This window comes from Bubalus kerabau, chromosome 15, assembly GCF_029407905.1.
Source record: "Bubalus kerabau isolate K-KA32 ecotype Philippines breed swamp buffalo chromosome 15, PCC_UOA_SB_1v2, whole genome shotgun sequence".
Taxonomy (NCBI): domain Eukaryota; kingdom Metazoa; phylum Chordata; class Mammalia; order Artiodactyla; family Bovidae; genus Bubalus; species Bubalus kerabau.
In genome coordinates, this window is record NC_073638.1 from 28,079,183 (window position 1) to 28,098,023 (window position 18,841).

At 49.4% G+C, this 18,841-nt stretch overlaps 1 protein-coding gene across 1 annotated transcript in view; it reads right to left on the reverse strand.

Moving 5' to 3' along the window:
• The window catches only part of DSCAML1 (DS cell adhesion molecule like 1), a 369,146-nt gene that overhangs the window by 40,722 nt on the left and 309,583 nt on the right, over positions 1-18,841 (reverse strand). Inside the window, exons 12-16 of the mRNA XM_055548208.1 lie at positions 9,998-10,197; positions 9,347-9,443; positions 8,607-8,735; positions 1,404-1,571; positions 117-187 (exon numbers count right to left, since the gene is read on the reverse strand). Coding sequence (XP_055404183.1) covers positions 117-187; positions 1,404-1,571; positions 8,607-8,735; positions 9,347-9,443; positions 9,998-10,197 — 665 coding nt within the window. The remainder of the gene's footprint in view (positions 1-116; positions 188-1,403; positions 1,572-8,606; positions 8,736-9,346; positions 9,444-9,997; positions 10,198-18,841) is intronic.

Sequence of the window (18,841 nt, forward strand, 5' to 3'; positions counted from 1 at the left end):
AGGCGTGGGCATTGCAAGACACCAGACACTAGCAAGTCTGTTGGGGCTTCATTTGAAGATTAAGGATGGGGAAGGGAGGGAGGCATTTCAGGGGAAATGCTTTTGACTTTGCTTACCTTCCAGGTCACTTGGATGCTCTGTGAGGTCACTGGCTGCAAGGTTACGTCCATGGGAGGCCCATCAGGAGCTGGGGTGGGGTTGGGAGAAACAACGTTATGAGTCATGTCTTGGAAGAAAAGAGCCCTATGCCCTCAGTCTCATCCTTGAGCTGGAGGGCTGCTGCAGAGAAAGGAAAAGCTTGTCTAAAGCAGCAAAGAACTTCTGTTTGAATCCCTCTTGAAATGATCATCGGGTTTAAATTTCCTATTCATTCTCCATAATTTGCTGAAAATATAGCAAATAATGACTATTAAGTATGACTCCACATCCAGCAGGTTGGCAAAATTTTTTTTAAAGTTTGATAGTACAAAGTGCAGACCAAAATATGAAGTAGCAGGAACTTTTTTTTTTTTTTTTAGCAGGAACTTTTATACACTAACCATGGGAGAGAAAGCACTTTGGAAAACATTTTGGCATTTTTTTTTTTTCAGTTAAAGGGAGAAGTTTGTCTATCTGGTGAGTCTGTAATTCTGCAACTGTTTATATTCCTTGGATGGGGAATGAAAATAGACAAATCATACAGCTGTACTGAAGCTCACAAAAAGAATCTAGACTACAACAAGGAAAACACAGAGAATATATGAAGTATTATTTCATGCATACATTCTATTAGAACAGGCAAAACTAAACGTATGGTTATATGTACATATACTAGTGACATGTATGAAAAAGAAAACAAGGAAGCTGGGATACTTTTTACTTCAGGGGGAGGGATGGGGTTATGGTTGAGAAAGGGTATATAGAGGGCCTCTGGGAAGTGATAATGAGTGTTGGTTATACTAGTATTGGTTATGCTTTATTATTATTATTATGTGTAAAACTGCACATGTATATGTACTTTTTGGTATTAACTTCTATTTTGCAATGACAGGTAAGAGAAAATACAATAAGGGAAATCTCGCTTAAATTTTCAGGAAAACTTCATGGCAAAAGTCACAGGAGATAATCCAGGGCACTAGTACCCCCATCCTTTGCAGATCTGTCCTTGCCAGACAGGCTGGGGCCAGTGGAGTGGGAGCAGAACCTCAGACAGCTCCTGAAAGCATTGCATCTAGAACCCCATTTGGCAAAGGTCAGGCATAAGAGTCTCCAACGATCCAGAGGGAGACACACACACACCTTGGAATCTCCACCCCCTGACTCTTCTAATTGCAAACCCACTGCCAATGGACAGGGTGGGTGAGGGCCCCGGATGTCCCTGATCTCCGAGCCCATGGGCAGGGGTGACAGGGCGAGGTGCTCACCAGCCTCCTCAGTGCTGATGGTGAGCTCCTTGCTCGGCTCGCTGCGGCCAATCTTGTTGAAGGAGTACATGCGGATGCTGTACACAGAGGCCGGGTGCAAGTCCACGATGTTGGCCTGGTTGATGGTCGGGGAGATGTTGCGTGTGGACTGCTTGAAGTCCCAGGAATCTGGAGAGAGGACACCCACTTCTAACCTCAGCCAGACAAACTCCAGGACCCCTCTCCAGCCTCAAGCAGCAGCAACATCCCAATCTCAACCTAGATGCCCAGAGAGGTCCTGTTTACAGAGACTGCAGCAAGAGAATTTCAGAGAGAACTGTTCTGTTCCATGAAGTTCAAGAGATCAAGGGATGCCTGAGGATGGGAACAGCAAGTCCACTGCTTGGGGAATCAGGAAGCTAACCCTTCTCTACCCCGGGGCGCCTGGTAAACTCAAACCTCAGGTGAGATGTTTCCTATGGTCCTTTCCAAGATCACCAATGCTTGCTATCTCTTAGGGTCTCATTGGCCAGTGCCCCTTTCCTGGTCTCTCACACCACATCAGTGATGTGTTGTATCTATGAGACACCCCCTCCACCCAAGATTCCAGTGCAAATGGGGAAGCCAAGTGTTATCCCCCTTTCTCCTCCTCTGTGTGTGCGTCTGTATTTCTTTTTCCTGTGCATTTGTGTGGTGGTGGTCTTGAGTGTTTCCTAGGCTGATGAGGGGAATAAACCAAGTGGCAGAGTCCCTAGGCAAACCCCTTCCTCTCTCATCAGCAAACGAATGGTCTCTGAATCTCTAGAGTCAGAAGCCAACAAAGCAATGAGCATGTTCCCAATTTATCCAGGGGGACTGGCAGCCCATTCCAGGGCTAATGTTTAGCGAAATTGTAGAATGTGAAAGATACCCGATAAATACCACTCAGGGATACTGGGACAGTAAACATTCTGCGTCTCCAGAGGAACCCAGTCATTCATTCAATGCATTTTTTCCTGTGCACCTACCAGGGGATTCCAGAGAGAAATGGAAGGGGCTGCAGTTACAGCAATGTCTCAGCTAGTACCGTCCAAACCCAGAATTCATAATCAGATTACATTATTGGCACTTTGCTTTGAAAAGACAAAAAAAGGCAAAGCACAGGGAAACTAGCTGATAGTGGAGCTTAAGAATCTTCCCGGGGCACGTCCTGATGTGACTATTCAGTCTAATTTTCCATGTCTTTTAAATCCACAGTAGAGGATTCTGAAAACTGTCAGTAGAAAAGATTAAATTATATTCACTACAGTCTAATCCCTGAATCAGGAATGGAGGATGGCATATTCTAGAATTTTTTAGGAAGACTCTTTTTTAAGCTAATGCCTGGTAAACCAGGAGGATCAGTTCACCCAAAGAGACTATCCCATCCCCCAGGTTCTGGCTAATTGAGGTCCTGATGCTTTTCAAAACACCTCTTTCAGCCACACCAGCTTGGCATCTGTTGAAGGGCACTGGCCCAGTTCCCCATCTGCAGTTTTGCATTTAATTCTTTGGTTTCATGAGCCAAAGTCACAAATGGCAGACTGTAGATGCTCAGAAAAACTGTATATTCTCCTTGTCTTTTCAAAACACCCCAACTGCCCAAAAGTCACTGGGGTGAGAGGTTAAGCCAGAGTCTCAAACATGCAGGCTCCTTCCTGCCGAGGGTACCACTTTGGTTCAGGAGGAAATGGGCTAGTAATGCGGAGGCAGGTGTTCACTTCTCTCTGTGGCATCTGGGAACCGGTGCCAGCTCACACATCATATTTGATTTGCCCATGTTTATAGGAGAGGGACAGCGATAATGAGTCAGTGCATTCATGTTTGATGAGTGCAGGCAGAGGAAGGAGACCCAAATGATGTGTCTGAAAACTAAGGGGCTAAAAAAGAGAGGTGCTAATATTTACCAAGCACTTGTGATGTGCCAGGTGCAGTGATGGACACCATTTACTCCTCATACCTTTCTATGACGTCAGCACCATATCTCCATTGTACAGGTGACGCTCATGTCATCAAGTGCGATTTCTCACTTGGCCTTCCAGGTGTGTTCAACACTTAAACCTGTCCCTTCCCAAAACACTCTTCTCTTGGGTGCCTATTAAAACAGTCTCTAGCTTTTCCTAGGGAGTCCCTGGTAGCTCAGCTGGTAAAGAATCCACCTGAAATGCAGGAGACCCTGGTTCGATTCCTGGGTTGGGAAGATCTTCTGGAGAAGAGAATGGCTACCCGCTCCAGTATTCTGGCCTGGAGAACTCCATGGACTGTGTAGTCCACGGGGTCACAAAGAATCACACACGACTGAGCAACTTTCACTTTCCAGCTTTTCCTAATCTCTTGGGTTATCTCTTCACTTTGCAGGTACATCTTTCTTACCTTATGGTTCAAGTTCTTCAAGGCTCCATCCTAGGCTCTCCTCTCACTCCATACATTTTTCCCACCCCTGGATTCTATTTCCATTTATACACAGAGAAGCTCCCTGAAGGCAGGAACCATATCTACAACTTTGCCCATCTCACCCACTTGGCACATGCTGGGCACTTAAAACCCACTCTTAGTTTTAGATAAGAGCCCACTTTATGGTCCTGGATGTTGGACCTGTGGTTCCTCCACATTTTGCAGTCATAGTAAATACTCTTTGCTTTTCCCTTGCTTGCCTCCTCCCTAGCTGCCAATCATAGGAAGACTGGGGGATCCCAGAGAGTGGCCCCCTTTTTTCTGCTATTGCCAGTCATTTGCAGGTGGATTTGTCCTTGTGTTCCCAAATCACCTTTGATGTTGGCACAAAACAGCTCTCTCCCCACAGCCCCTGCAGGCTCATGCATCAGAGTCAAATTTGGAGGTCTCTCGCTGATTTTCCAAACTTGATCGCTGCCATCTCTCTGACCTGAATAGCTGAAATCAGTGGCCCTATTTTCTTCCCTTTCCTTTTCAGCTCTCAGAGTACTGAGCTGGCTTTGGTGAATATTGTCTCTTTTAATATTCCCTTTCATATGAGCCTGGCTTACCCAGATTAACATATTTCATTAAGGGCTCTCTCTCCCTTTCTTCATCAAAGGGTTTATGATGCAAAATATTCTTCTTAAAAAATAAGGAAGCGGCTGGGGAGATGTCAGTGTCTTCTACTCAGTGGGCTGCTTGCTGGGAGGGGACCTGGGGGCTTTGGTATTTCAGGAGACACATTCACTGTAGAAGGGGGAGCGTTTGGACAAAAGCCACATCTGGAGCATTCAGCTGCCTGTGCTGGGGAAACAAATCCATCCTGCATCTCTGATTTCCTCCTTGCATCACAGCTCTGAGCCCACCACGGTGATCTCCACTGCACCGAGAAGGGGTTTCCTGAATCACCGTGACCACTCACCACGTCCCAACACCAGACCCTCTGGCAGCCCCACTCCCACACAACGCCATGCTGCACGGGGCTGGCTCAGCCCACGATGGCTGATGGTTCCCACCATGAGGCTGCCTTCTGGGCCATCCTCAAAGAACCCATCCCTGATCCTTGCTTGGAAAACAGGGGCGAAATCTGGTGTCTGCATTTTTAAATCTGCGCAGCGCTGTCTGATAGATTTGTGTGGACGGTGCTATTTATCATTCAGCATTCATGTATTATTACTCTGCTGCCTAGGGCCAGGAGGAGTCAGCGTGAGCACGATGGCTTAGAAAGGGCAGACGTGGTAATTTCCCTGGGAAAATTAGCATGATGAGCAACATGGCAGAAAACCTGGCAAAGGCACAGTTGTGACCAAGAAGGGGGGTCAGGGACAGATGTTCCAGCCATAGGAGGGTGCGGTCTGGGGTGAGAGGGAAGGGACAGGAGCCACAGCATGGGGACCCATGCGCCAGGCTCTGTGTTAGGCACGGGCACATAAATCTTCATGCTCACGTATTCCTCGCAGCCACCTTGGAGTATGTGCCACTGTCTGTACTGACAGAGATGCACAAAGACCTTAAGTAGCTTGCTAAAGATCACACAACCCTGACACTTGGTCAACCCCAGTCTTCTGCTTTGAAACTTGTTCTTGTTCTACTATTCTGCATGCAGGAGGAAGATCTACTTAGACACACACACACACACACATGCCCCTCCTTTCTTTGAGTCACCCATCCGTTCCCTAGGATACCTTTTTCAGTTGTCACGTAATTTAGTTTGTGGTATATTACATGTGATTGGAGAGTGCTTTGTAATGGTCCTGAAAGTACCTGCATGTGTGCATGTGTGTGTGTGTGTGTGCTCAAGTGTGTGTACATCTCTGTATATTCCCTCTGCAACTTCATTATCAGCTCCAAGGGCAATGCTCTGTCTCCTCGTTCTTTCTCTTTTCTACCACATGGCTGATGCATGACTCTGCAACAAAATTACTGGCACTCAATACATGCTGCTGACTGACAAACACACATTTCAGCCTGCAAGTCCCACAGGACTATAAACTGCCACACGAGCTATTTCAGTTAGAAGGAGGAGAGGAACTGCGGCCCCACGCTAGCTGCTTTCTCTTCAGTCCTCAAAACAATCCCACAAGACAGGCATTACTATTTCCACCTCACAGATGAGGAAGTGATGCTGTGTTCACAGCCTCTGCCTGACTCCAATGGTAATGCTCCCCAGTTCCCACGGGACTCCTTTTCCTAAATGCCAGCATAGATGCCTGTCTGAGTGGCATGGCCCAGAGTAGGCCTACCTGAAGACTGGAGAAAGGACCAGCCCAGCTTCTCTGGGCTCTTGATCCTGTGATTTTTTTTTTTTTTAACAGGTGCAAAGCTCCTGTGGATGGGAGAATCTGAGGTTGAGTTTCATTATCCTTCCCTCTCCCTTCCATCCATCCTGGTACCCCAGTGCTGGGGTGGGTATGATGGTTCCTCCTTTTTCAGGAGAGCCAGACAGGGTTGGGGGAAGGCGTGGATGAGCTCTGAAAATAGAATCTTCCCTGCTCATCTCTCCTTCTGCACAGCTCTCCAGATGTGTGATGTTCTCAGCTTCGCCTGGCTGAGCAGCGCCCCAGGAAAGGTTTCCACACATTAGAAGGTGGTCAGTGGAGGAGGGGGATGGTGGGCAATGGGGCAGCATGGGGGAGGAGGGCAGGGAGGCAGTCCCAACGAGCAGTAGGGGAGGGGCCCGAGTGACAGCCCAGGCATCCACACCCCCAACAGGAATGGAGCCCTGCCAGCTACATCAACCAGGCAGGGAGATGCTGGCTGTGGATAGACCCGCCCCTTCTTGTCTGGCTCCTGGGAAGCTTGTGTCCAGCCTTGGGAAGCCCTGAGATGTGAGATGAACCCAGTGGGCTTCCTCTCTTCTCTGTGCCCTCTGCCTCCACCACTGCCCGGCCCCTGCTCATCACCCGTCCCAGCTACCGGACAGCGGCAGCCTGCTCACTCGCTTCTTGGACACCCCTCCTCCCCACTGACGCCTGACAACCCCTGCCAAGGTGCCATGTTGCTTAAATCTCTCACTAGGGTCTCAGACATGGCTAGTGGCTTTCAATGACCTTCCCCAAGGAAATAAAAGCTCAGTCCAGAGGCCCCCTCCCAATGTGGAGCCCAAAGCACTTTTTAGTCTAATAAGACTAAAAGCCCAGAAACTGGGTCTGTGTGCTTAGCCATTCAGGCATGTCCAACTCTCTGTGCCCCCTTGGACTGTAGCCTGCCAGGCTCTTCTGTCCATAGGATTCTCCAGGCAAGAATACTAGAGTGGGTTGCCATTTCCTCCTCCAGGGGATCCTCCCGACCCAGGGATTGAACCCACGTCTCCTGCATTGGCAGGTGGATTCCTTACCACTAGCGCCACTGGGTCTGTGAACCCTCTGCTAGACACGCCACTCCCCGGAGCGCACTGCACCGCGCTGGGCTTCGGCCCTGTCCCTCTCCCTGAATCTAGGCCCCATTAGCTCCCCATCTTCTCCCAACTCAAAGCAGCATCTGCAAGGACAGGAGATGTGCTGCTCTGGTGACCCCTGTCTGTGCAGCGCCCCTCTCTCTGTGGCGCTCCTTCTGCACTGACAGTGACCTCGGGAGGTCTGGCTCTGAGCTGACTTTTCTCCCCAGTTAGACTGTAAGCTTCTGAGGGCAGGGCTCCTTACTGTAGAAACCGGCCTCAAGAATGATGAGCCCAGTGCCCTGGACAGGGCAGCTTCTCAAGAGGTAAACACAGCTGTGGATGCTATCCTGGGGCTAACCCTTTGGGGGAGCGGATAGTCAGCCAGCCAATGACTGTGTGCTGTGCTAAGAGAGGAAGGGTCCGGAAGGCTTCTGAGGAAACAAAACCTTGGATCTATGCTGAAGCCTGAAAGATAAGTTGGAGTTGGTGGGAGAAGGACGGTTGGGGAGGCTTCAGTTTTCCAGATTTGCTTTCTGTGTTTCACTTTAAAATTACTTTGAAAGGCTTATATGGGCTTATGGTCTTGAATTCTAAAAGTATGAAAGGACCCTAGATGAGAGGTATGTTTCTCCTTCTCTCACCTGCACTGAAGCCACCCTGGGGCCTCTCCGGGGCAGACCCCTGTCGCCTGTACCTTTTAGAAATAGTCACGCAGATACAAACGTGATCACCTATGGCTCTTTCTTGGCTTGACCTCTTGTCCAGGTCATCTGTCCCCTCCTTGCCATTCCTGCCACTTGATTGTGGGTCCCTGGTTTCCCCAGAGACACAGGAGTCCATTGTTCATTTTGCTCTAAGCGGCTTCACAGTGGAAGGCAATCTCTTAGAAGCTATTAATAGAGTCCCAAGGGAGGGGTTTTAGAGGGCTTCTAAGAAGAAGAAACTTAGATCTAAACTTTCCAGGGACTCCTACCTCCCCAGTGACTCATTCTTGGGAAAGACCAGCTTCTCTGACTCCCAAGCAACCCCATTATCCCAAACCCGGAGTGCCTAGATGACCCATTGAAACTGTGATGTCTCTGACCCCACAGATACAGCCAGTAGCTCCTGGCTCAGTGACTTTTAAGTTGCTTTAAATCAGACCACCCTATGGATCTGCCCAGGGTCAGTCCTGGGAAGAACGGACTGACATTTCCTCCCTATCAACTGTAGAGGTCCTTCTACCTGCCCCCTGGTTTCCTAACCTGACCAATGTCCCTTCCTTTGGAAGACACAAGGGCTTGTGTGTCTGTCTGAGATGGGCAGCCCTGACAGCCAGGGGCCGTCACACTGGAGGGACACTGTCCAGGCAGGTGGTGCAAGGCGCCATGGTGGGCCGAGCCCTCACCTACCTGTTTTGTTCTTGTACTCAATGTCAAAGCCCGTGATGATGCTGTTCCCGTCGAATCTCTGGGTCCAGCGCAGGTTCATGCTCCGGGCCTTCACCTCTCGGATTTCCAGCTCTGGGGGATCAGGGGGCTCTGGGGAGTGGCAAGGGAAGGGAGCAGGGGTGAGGATGGCAGCAGAGAGCTTAGCTTCTTGCCGACCCTCTGCAGAGATCAAGGGATCTGTGCTGGGAGGATTGGTGACACAACGGTCTATCTGAGGGTCCTGAGCCCTGGAGTTTGGGCAAGGCAGCACAGGGATGGAGGAGCCTGGCAGCAGGGCTCAGAGGCAGAGGTGGGCGTGCTGGGTCCCTGCTCTGTTCCCCTCTCTTCCTCAGCCCCTTTTGGAGGGACCCCTCACAGTGGATGGCCTGCTTCCCACCATGCAGAGCTCCCAGGTTTTCCATTTTGACTTTCCCTCCTCACACCTCCCCCAGGGTCTGGGCCCACAAATCCAGGTCCCCCACTTCTGGGGGCAACAGTATGCTCCACAGGGCCTTCTGCCATCACAGACCTCACTGTCTGCAGTGTCCTGGAAGGACCCTATGGCACCACTCTGGGCAGGAGGGAGAGTGGCCTGAGGCTTTTCCCCAGAGCTGTTTCCTGTCACTGCCCCTGGGTGTGGAGTGTCCCCCACTTTTGAGGGGAGTTGGCAGTGAGCACCAGGGCCCAGAGGAAGGGGCTGGGACGTGGGGCAGGTGAGGTACCTTGTACCGTGAGCTGGATGAGGCCCCGGTCCTCCCCATATGAGTTGATGGCATGGCAGCTGAAGAACACAGAGTCCCCACGGTCAGCAGGCTTGAGCTGGGAGGCAGTCCGAGGGGCGGAGGGTGCGGAGAGAGGAAGGAATGGGGAGAGTCTTTTAGAGCCCATCTGCTGAAGGGGCCCATCTAGTTGGGGATCAGCAAGACCACCTTCTTCTCGGAGGGGACCCACCCAGGGTTTGTCAAGAGTTCCTCTTCCCAGAAAGTTCAATGGATGGAAGTGTGGAAGAGTCTGTGCAGGGAAAGGCCAAGGGGTTTTAGGAGGGAGGGAGGGGCTGGGGGCCCACGAGAGAGCGGGGTGCTGAGGGGGTCCCAGAATGGAGGGAGGATCTGAGGGGTCCAGGAGGGAGGGGAGAGGGAGGGCGTGGCTGAGGATCCTATACATTTAAAGTGTAGAGTTGTCAGAAAGGAGACAGAATGAGGCTCAAGGCATAGGTTGGTGGGTGAAGGAGGGAAATAGGTAGGAAAGGAGAGGTACTTTTCGGGGTGGGGCTCCCAGACTCCTGTTTACTTCTTTTGGATTCAGATGCAATAGCTGTGGGCTCCCCACTTTCTGAGAGTCGGGTTCCCCCTGAGACGGGCATGGGTGCTTACCTTCAGCGTGGAGACAACCTCATCGCCGTTGTCCTTGGTGGCGATGGCATACCGCATGACGCGGTCGGGGTCGATGACCGTGTCCCCTTTCTCCCAGCGTATAATGATGGGCCGCTCGCCTCGTGCTGTGCAGTTGAGCTCCTTGGCGTGGCCCTTGATGGCGATGGTGGTGTTGGGGTGGGAGGTGATCATGGCTGGGACTGGAGAAGGGAGGAGGTGTAGGAGGTCCCAGTGAGTGGGGAAAACCAGCCCTGGGAGGGCACTTGCCCAGCTCAGAGGCCCCACCCCTGGCTGCCCCGCCCCCTGGCTGCCCCGCCCCCTGGATGACCCGTCCCCTGGATGACCCCACCCCGTGGCTGTCCCCGCCCCGTGGCTGCCCCTCTCCCAGGAGCACCTCGGTCCAAGGGTTCCTGTTTAGTTGCTCAGTGGTGTCTGGCTGTTTTGCGACCTCACAAACTGTAGCCCTCCAGGCTCATCTGTCCATGGGATTTCCCAGGCAAGAATACTGGAGTGGGTTGCCATTTCCTTCTCCAGGGGACCTTCCCAGCCCAGAGATGGAACCAGTCTCCTGCATTGGCAGCTGGATTCTTTACCACTGAGCCACTAGAGAAGCCCCATCTGCCCTTAGGGAGAGGGTCTAATAATGGTTGGAGGTGGGTACAGAAAACCTCACTGCCTGTCCCCTTTTCCCCACACACCCATGACCTGGGCAGCCTCTGCCTTTATCAGGGGTTCTGATAGTCCATGGACCCCTTTTCAGAATCAGTCTATCTATTCATTCATTCACTTTAAGGCAATAAACAGAATCCTTTGACTCCTTTGAAATGCATATCATACATAAAATGACAAAGGAAACCAGATATACCAAAGTATGGTTATACAAATAACATTCGAAAGCAAACTTTTGATATAGTTCATCACATAATATATATTCTTCACTATTCTCTATGAAATAAGATCTAGTGCTGAGTTATATTAGAACAATTTCATAATAGTGATGAGTATAAATGATATTTTCAGATACTGCCTCAGCTGTGATGCAAAAATACCTATTGATCAGTCACAGGTGCTGCTACCACTGTGGTTTGTTGCTTATGGTTCACAATGGAAGTACAAAATTTCAGTTAGAAGTTAGCAAAAAAAAAAAAAAGATACCGTTTTACCCCAGCCCCAATTCATGAGTCCCTTGAACTGGATCCATGCACCTTCAACAGGGAGGCCTGTGGACCCAGATGACACGCCTGAGGTCTCTGCCTTGTGTCCATGGCTCACAGAGGTCAGCTGGTTGAGCCCCTGCTTCTAGACAGCAGGGCCCTCCCAGGCAGCTGAGAAACTCGCCAGTTCTTCCCAACAAAATGCAACGGAAAACTCTGGCCAGCAGCATCATAATTAACTCCTACAAGTGCATTAATAGGTTCCCCCACTCCACCCCTCACCACTGACCTGAAAAAAACAGTCATGAAACAACCGAGGCCCTGGCTGGCCATCAGGAGAGCCTCCCACTGCCGTGAGCAGAGGCCTCTCATTCTTGACCCCCTCTGGGCCTGAGCACCACAGCCAGCAGCAGGAGGAAGGTGGGGCTGAGGGAAAGATGGTCTCGGCCCCAGGGTCCTTGTCTCCTGGGAGGAGGAGGTAAGGGGAGGGGGAGGTAGAGACCTGCTTCAGCAACATGAACATGAAGAAAATCTGAGTTTTTCAGGGAGGTATTAGGAGAAATTGATTTTGGAGAAGGAACATCTGCAAGGGCATCACCCAGCCATTCAACAAAGAATGATGGTGCTCCTCCTAGGCGCCAGGGCCACACTGGGTTTTGGAGCTATGAGTGAGCAGGACAAACCTGACCTCTGGGAGCTTCGCTGCAGTGGTGAGAACAGACAGCACAACAGCAGTTCCAGGAAAGACTGCTAAGCACTGTGCTAGAACTGCTCACCATCTGACGTGGAGTGATACAAATGGGGAGAGCAGAGGCAACGGAACCCTTGGGAGTGGAAACTGCTGGAACAAAGGCCCAGAGGCAGCAATGTGCAGGGCAGTTCCCAGAGAGGTAAGAGATCCAATACAGCTGGAGGACCGTCCTTGTCCTTGCCATTTCCTCACCCACTTCCCAGGAGACCTTGCCTCTTAGAGTACAGGTCCCCAGGACTCTCTTCCTAGGAGGACCCATGAGCCATGCTAGAGTAGACACATTAGGGGGCGCTGCGGTTGACTGCATTCTCCACCCCTGCCATTAGGGGAGGACCTCTGCTCACACTGAGCATCCTCTCCTTACTGGCCGGCTTGGGTTATGGCACAAGAGGAAACTGTCTTCTCTCTCTTTATGCTCCCCATCCTGTGGACTCCCCTCTGGGTACTGCACCCCTCATCCACTTCAGTGGCTGCCCTTTCCTTTCCCTCCTAGCATCCTCAGGAATTCTCTGCCCTCCAGTTTTTTTTTGGCTGGGCATGCAGGATCTTAGTTCTCTGACCAGGGATGGAACCCAGGACCCCTGCAGTGGAAGCTCAGAGTCCTAACCACTGGACCATCAGGGAATTCCTTTCTCTCCAGTTTTAAACACCTACTCAGACAACATTCTTCCCAGCATACTCTCAGGGTCATCTGACTTCTAAGGACAAATAAGCCTTTGGAGAAAGGTATGAAGGCAAAGCGCTGTAATGGTGTGACCTGGGATGCCAGTCAGTGCATGAGGGGACATCTGGAACCAGTGTGGGGGGTGAAGGGTGCTTTCTGGTGTCCCCTGAAGTCACCATGCAGCCAGCCGCCTCCTCTACCTTCTCTCACATGGGGCTGGATCCTGAAGGCAGTCCTGGTCCCCCGGCCCCTACACCAACATCTTAGCACAATCCTCAGCCCTGGCTCATCAAATAATGAAGCAGATAAATTTTATAATGCACGGCATTACACCAAGATATACAATAACACTCGGAAGACAAATAACGAGGTGCAAGTTATAATGAAGAAAAAGCCTGCAGTCAGAGACATGCGAGTATGAATTATTGACTAAGGTTTTACACTCTCAAGGATGTGCGGAGGAATATTTCTCCATCAAAGATTTGCATAATTCACTCGTATAAACCTGGGTGGAATATAGAGTAAGATTTTACATCAACAAGTCGGGCCTTGCATTGCAGAAGCCTCCATTTTTCCTGAAGGACTGAAATGCCGAGATGTGGGGGTGGGGAGGGGCCTTAGGGCTGTTTCTGCTTCTCAGACGTGAATGGTCAGAGCCTGTGACCTAGCACCCCTGGGAGGCCTGAGCCCTGAGAGGCTCAGCCCCTTAGGCAAGAGGGCCTAGCCCCTAGGCAAGAGGAGTCCCTGCTATCAAGAAGCTGCTGCTGAAGCTGAAGAGGAGGCCAGGGGGTGTTCATGACAAGGGGTGTGTGTGTGTGTGTGTGTGTGTGTGTGTGAAGCTGAAGAGGAGGCCAGGGGGTGTTCATGACAAGGGGTGTGTGTGTGTGTGTGTGTGTGTGTGTGAAGCTGAAGAGGAGGCCAGGGGGTGTTCATGACAAGCGGTGTGTGTGTGTGTGTGTGTGTGTGTGTGTGTGTGTGTGTGTGTAGGGGGGTGGGGGCAGGGTCAAGCCCCAGCATAGGCCAGAGGCCCAAGGCAGAAGGGGAAAGGATGAGTCTTTCTTTGGTAGGAGGACTTCAAGGCTCTGTACCAGGGTGAGAAGCTGGCAGTTCATCCCTGTTTTGCTCTCCAGGTAGGGCTGCACCCGCCTGTCCCGGGCCTGTGTGTGAATTACAAAGGCATTCCTCTGGCTGGCTGCCCCCGGTGCCGGGAGCCACAGCTTGGCCAGTAGAGTAGGAACTGGGCTCCAGACTCCACCCGCCCCTTAGGCTATGCACCTTTGAGCAGTGCACAGCCTGTGCATCCGTACACGCCAGTCCTGCCTCACAGAGTCTTCCCATGCAGGCTTGTTAAAAGAGACAGACATAGAGACAATCAGAGACAACAAGACCTCAAGAGCCTAACTGGTCCTTCAGCCCTGAGCATTAACCGCACCTGGGGTCAGGGGTGGGCTCTCTTCACCATTGTTAGCGCAAAGAGCAGCACACAGCAGACCCAGTGTTCTCATAGCCCCACAGCTCAGGGCAGGTTCAGGGGAGCCCATCTGTCAAGAAGAAGAGACTGCTTCTGTGGGCTCCCCCAGCTTGAAGAGCCTGGGGGCCAAGTGCATGTATTTCTACCCAGCTATGAGGTCTTAAATGCAGGCAACTTGAGTTCTCCAAGCCTCAGACTCACCATCTGTGATGTGAAGACATGGGTGTTAATCCCGCAGAGCTGTTATGGGGGCAATCAGGGTCTGCATATATGAAGTGCTTGCCATGTAGCAACTCCTCAAGAAACCTGGATACTGTTCCCACCCTAAGGGTCTCATGTCCCTCTCCTGTTCTGAGAAAGGCATCAGATAAATACATGCATACCGTAAGATGTCACTTGCCAGGTATTTTACAGAATCACAAAGTCTTAGAATTGCAGAACCCAGACAGCGGTCACTATAGCAGCCACTAGCCACGTGGCTCTTGGCCATTAGAAACATGGCCGGTCCAAAGTAGGTTGTGCTGTGATGTAAAGTGTATCCTGGATTTCAAAAACACAGGAAGAAAAGAAAAAGAATGTGAAACAGCTCCTTAATAGTTTTATGTTGATCACATGTTAATATTTTAGATATACTGGGTTACATAAAATATACTATCACAATGAATCTCAACTCTTTCTTTTTACTTTTTTGAACATGTGACAACTAGAAGATTTTAAATTATATAGCCAGCTTTCATTTTGTTTCTCTTGAAAGGCATGGGTATAGATGATCCATGGGCTTCCCTGGTGGCTCAGATGGTAAAGAATGACCCTGCAATGTGGGAGATGTGGATTCGATTCCTGGGTTGGGTGATCCCCTTGAGAAGGGAATGGCAACCCACTCCAGTATTCTTGTCTAGAGAATTCCCATGCACAGAGGAGCCTGGTGGGCTACAGTCCCTGGGGTCGCAGAGTTGGACACGGCTGAGTGACTAAGCACATAGATGATCTACACAGACCCTTCCTTTTACAAATGAAGAAACTGAGCTAAAGGCAAAGGAGGAAAGGAAAGATATACCCATCTGAATGCAGAGTTCCAAAGAATAGCAAGGAGAGATAAGAAAGCCTTCCTCAGTGATCAATGCAAAGAAATAGAAGAAAACAACAGAATGGGAAAGACTAGAGATCTCTTCAAGAAAATTAGAGATACCAAGGGAACATTTCATGCAAAGATGGGCTCGATAAAGGACAGAAATGGTATGGACCTAACAGAAGCAGAAGATATTAAGAAGAGGTGGCAAGAATACACAGAACTGTACAAAAAAGATCTTCATGACCCAGATAACCACGATGGATGCTTTAGATAACCACCTAGAGCCAGACATCCTGGAATGTGAAGTCAAGTGGGCCTTAGGAAGCATCGCAACAAAGCTAGTGGAGGTGACGGAATTCCAGTTGAGCTATTTCAAATCCTGAAAGATGATGCTGTGAACGTGGTGCACTCAATATGCCAGCAAATTTGGAAAACTCAGCAGTGGCCACAGGACTGGGAAAGGTCAGTTTCCATTCCAATCCTAAAGAAAGGCAATGCCAAAGAATGGTCAAACTACCGCACAATTGCACTCATCTCACACGCTAGTAAAGTAATGCTCAAAATTCAAGCCAGGCTTCAGCAATACGTGAACTGTGAACTTCCAGATTGCAAGCTGGATTTAGAAAAGGCAGAGGAACCAAAGATCAAATTGCCAACATCCGCTGGATCATGGAAAAAGCAAGAGAGTTCCAGAAAAACATCTATTTCTGCTTTATTGACTATGCCAAAGCCTTTGACTGTGTGGATCACAATAAACTGGAAAATTCTGAAAGAGATGGGAATACCAGACCACCTGACCTGCCTCTTGAGAAACCTGTATGCAGGTCAGGAAGCAACAGTTAGAACTGGACATGGAACAACAGACTGGTTCCAAATAGGAAAAGGAGTACGTCAAGGCTGTATATTGTCACCCTGCTTATTTAACTCATATGCAGAGTACATCATGAGAAACACTGGGCTGGATGAAGCACAAGCTGAAATCAAGGTTGCCGAGAGAAATATCAATAACCTCAGATATGCAGATGACATCACACTTATGGCAGAAAGTGAAGAACTAAAGAGCCTCTTGATGAAAGAGGAGAGTGAAAAAGTTGGCTTAAAACTCAACATTCAGAAAACTAAGATCATGGCATCCAGTCCCATCACTTCATGGGAAACAGATGGGGAAACAATGGAAACAGTGAGAGATTTTATATTGGGGGGCTCCAAAATCACTGCAGATAGTGACTGCAGCCATGAAATTAAAAGATGCTTGCTCCTTGGAAGAAAAGCTATGACCAACCTAGACAGCATATTAAAAAACAGAGACATTACTTTACCAACATAGGTCTGTCTAGTCAAAGCTATGGTTTTTCCAGTAGTAACGTATGGATGTTAGAGTTGAACTATAAAGAAAGCTGAGTGCCAAAGAACTGATGCTTTTGAACTGTGGTGATGGAGAAGACTCTTGAGAGTCCCTTGGATTGCAAGGAGATCCAACCTGTTAATCCTAAAGGAAATCCTAAAGTTTTCAATATTCATTGAAAGGACGGATGTTGAAACTCCAATACTTTGGCCACCTGATGAGAAGAACTGACTCACTGGAAAGACCCTGATGCTGGGAAAGACTGAAAGCCGCAGGAGAAGGGGCCGACAGAGGATGAGAAGGTTGGATGGCATCACTGACGCGATGGACATGAGTTTGAGTAAGCTCCAGGAGTTGGTGATGGACAGGGAAGCCTGGCGTGCTGCAGTCCATTGGGTCGCAAAGAGTTGGACATGACTGAGCAACTGAACTGAACTGAACACGGACCTTTCCTTTTACAAATGAGGAAACTTGAGGTTGCACAGGGAAGCAGTTTGCCTCTGGTCATACTAATAAACAGTATTAGTTATTATAGTCTACTCATCTGTATAGTAGATTCAGCTCAGTTCAGTCGCTCAGTCATGTCTGACTCTTTTCGACCCCATGAATCGCAGCACGCCAGGCCTCCCTGTCCACCACCAACTTCCGGAGTTCACTCAGACTCACGTCCATTGAGTCGGTGATGCCATCCAGCCATCTCATCCTCTGTCATCCCCTTCTCCTCCTGACCCCAATCCCTCCCAGCATCAGACTCTTTTCCAATGAGTCAACTCTTCGCATGAGGTGGCCAAAGTACTGGAGTTTCAGCTTTAGCATCATTCCTTCCAAAGAAATCCCAGGGCTCATCTCCTTCAGAATGGACTGGTTGGATCTCCTTGCAGTCCAAGGGACTCTCAAGAGTCTTCTCCAACACCACAGTTCAAAAGCATCAATTCTTCAGTGCTCAGCCTTCTTCACAGTCCAACTCTCACATCCATACATGACCACAGGAAAAACTATAGCCTTGACTAGACGGACCTTTGTTGGCAAAGTAATGTCTCTGCTTTTTAATATGCTATCTAGGTTGGTCATAACTTTCCTTCCAAGGAGTAAGCATCTTTTAATTTCATGGCTGCAGTCACCATCTGCAGTGATTTTGGAGCCCCCAAAAATAAAGTCTGACACTGTTTCCACTGTTTCCCCATCTATTTCCCATGAAGTGATGGGACCAGATGCCCTGATCTTCGTTTTCTGAATGTTGAGCTTTAAGACAACTTTTTCACTCTCCACTTTTACTTTCATCAAGAGGCTTTTGAGTTCCTCTTCACTTTCTGCCATAAGGGTGGTGTCATCTGCATATCTGAGGTTATTGATATTTCTCCAGGCAATCTTGATTCCAGCTTGTGCTTCTTCCAGCCCAGTGTTTCTCATGATGTACTCTGCATATAAGTTAAATAAGCAGGGTGACAATATACAGCCTTGACGTACTCCTTTTCCTATTTGGAACCAGTCGGTTGTTCCATGTCCAGTTCGAACTGTTGCTTCCTGACTTGCATACAGATTTCTCAAGAGGCAGGTCAGGTGGTCTGGTATTCCCATCTCTTTCAGAATTTTCCACAGTTTATTGTGATCCACACAGTCAAAGGCTTTGGCATAGAAGTAGTAGTAGTATAGTATAGTATATTAGTATATATATTGTATATTAGTATATATATTGGTATAGTAGATTAGTAGGATATAATCTCTACTATACAGGGCTTCCCTCATAGCTCAGTTGGTAAAGAATTTGCCTGCAATACCAGAGTCCCCAGAGACCCCAGTTTGATTCCTGGGTTGGGAAGATCTGCTGGAGAAGGGATAGGCTACCCACTCCAGTATTCTTCGGCTTCCCTTGTGGCTCAGCTGGTAAAGAATCTGCCTGCAATGTGGGAGACCTGGGTTTGATCCCTGGGTTGGGAAGATCGCCTGGAGAAGGGAAAGGCTGCCCACTTCAGTATTCTGGCCTGGAGAATCCCATGGGCTGTGTAGTCCATGGGGTCACAAAGAGTCAGAAACGACTGAGCAACTTTCACTTTCAATCTCTACTATTAGAGATATTAGGGTAGAGATGATTCTTAACACATGAAGCTCTAATACTAATGGTGGAAGGTGAGCTGATGCCATGAAAACTAGTGCTCAGGTCTTCAGAACATAGAATGACAAGCTCCAGATCGCTTGTGAAGCATCATGTCTCGTTCTGGGCTCTCTACTTGACGGAGGACATTGACAAGCTGGACTGTGATCAGGAAGATGGACAGACTTCATGCAGTTTGAAGGGAGGCTGAAAACAACAGCTCTTTGCACAGGGAGAAGGCAGGCCTCTTGTTTGGCCTGAGAAACAGTTTTCCAGGGGTGTTTGCTGTTTAGGG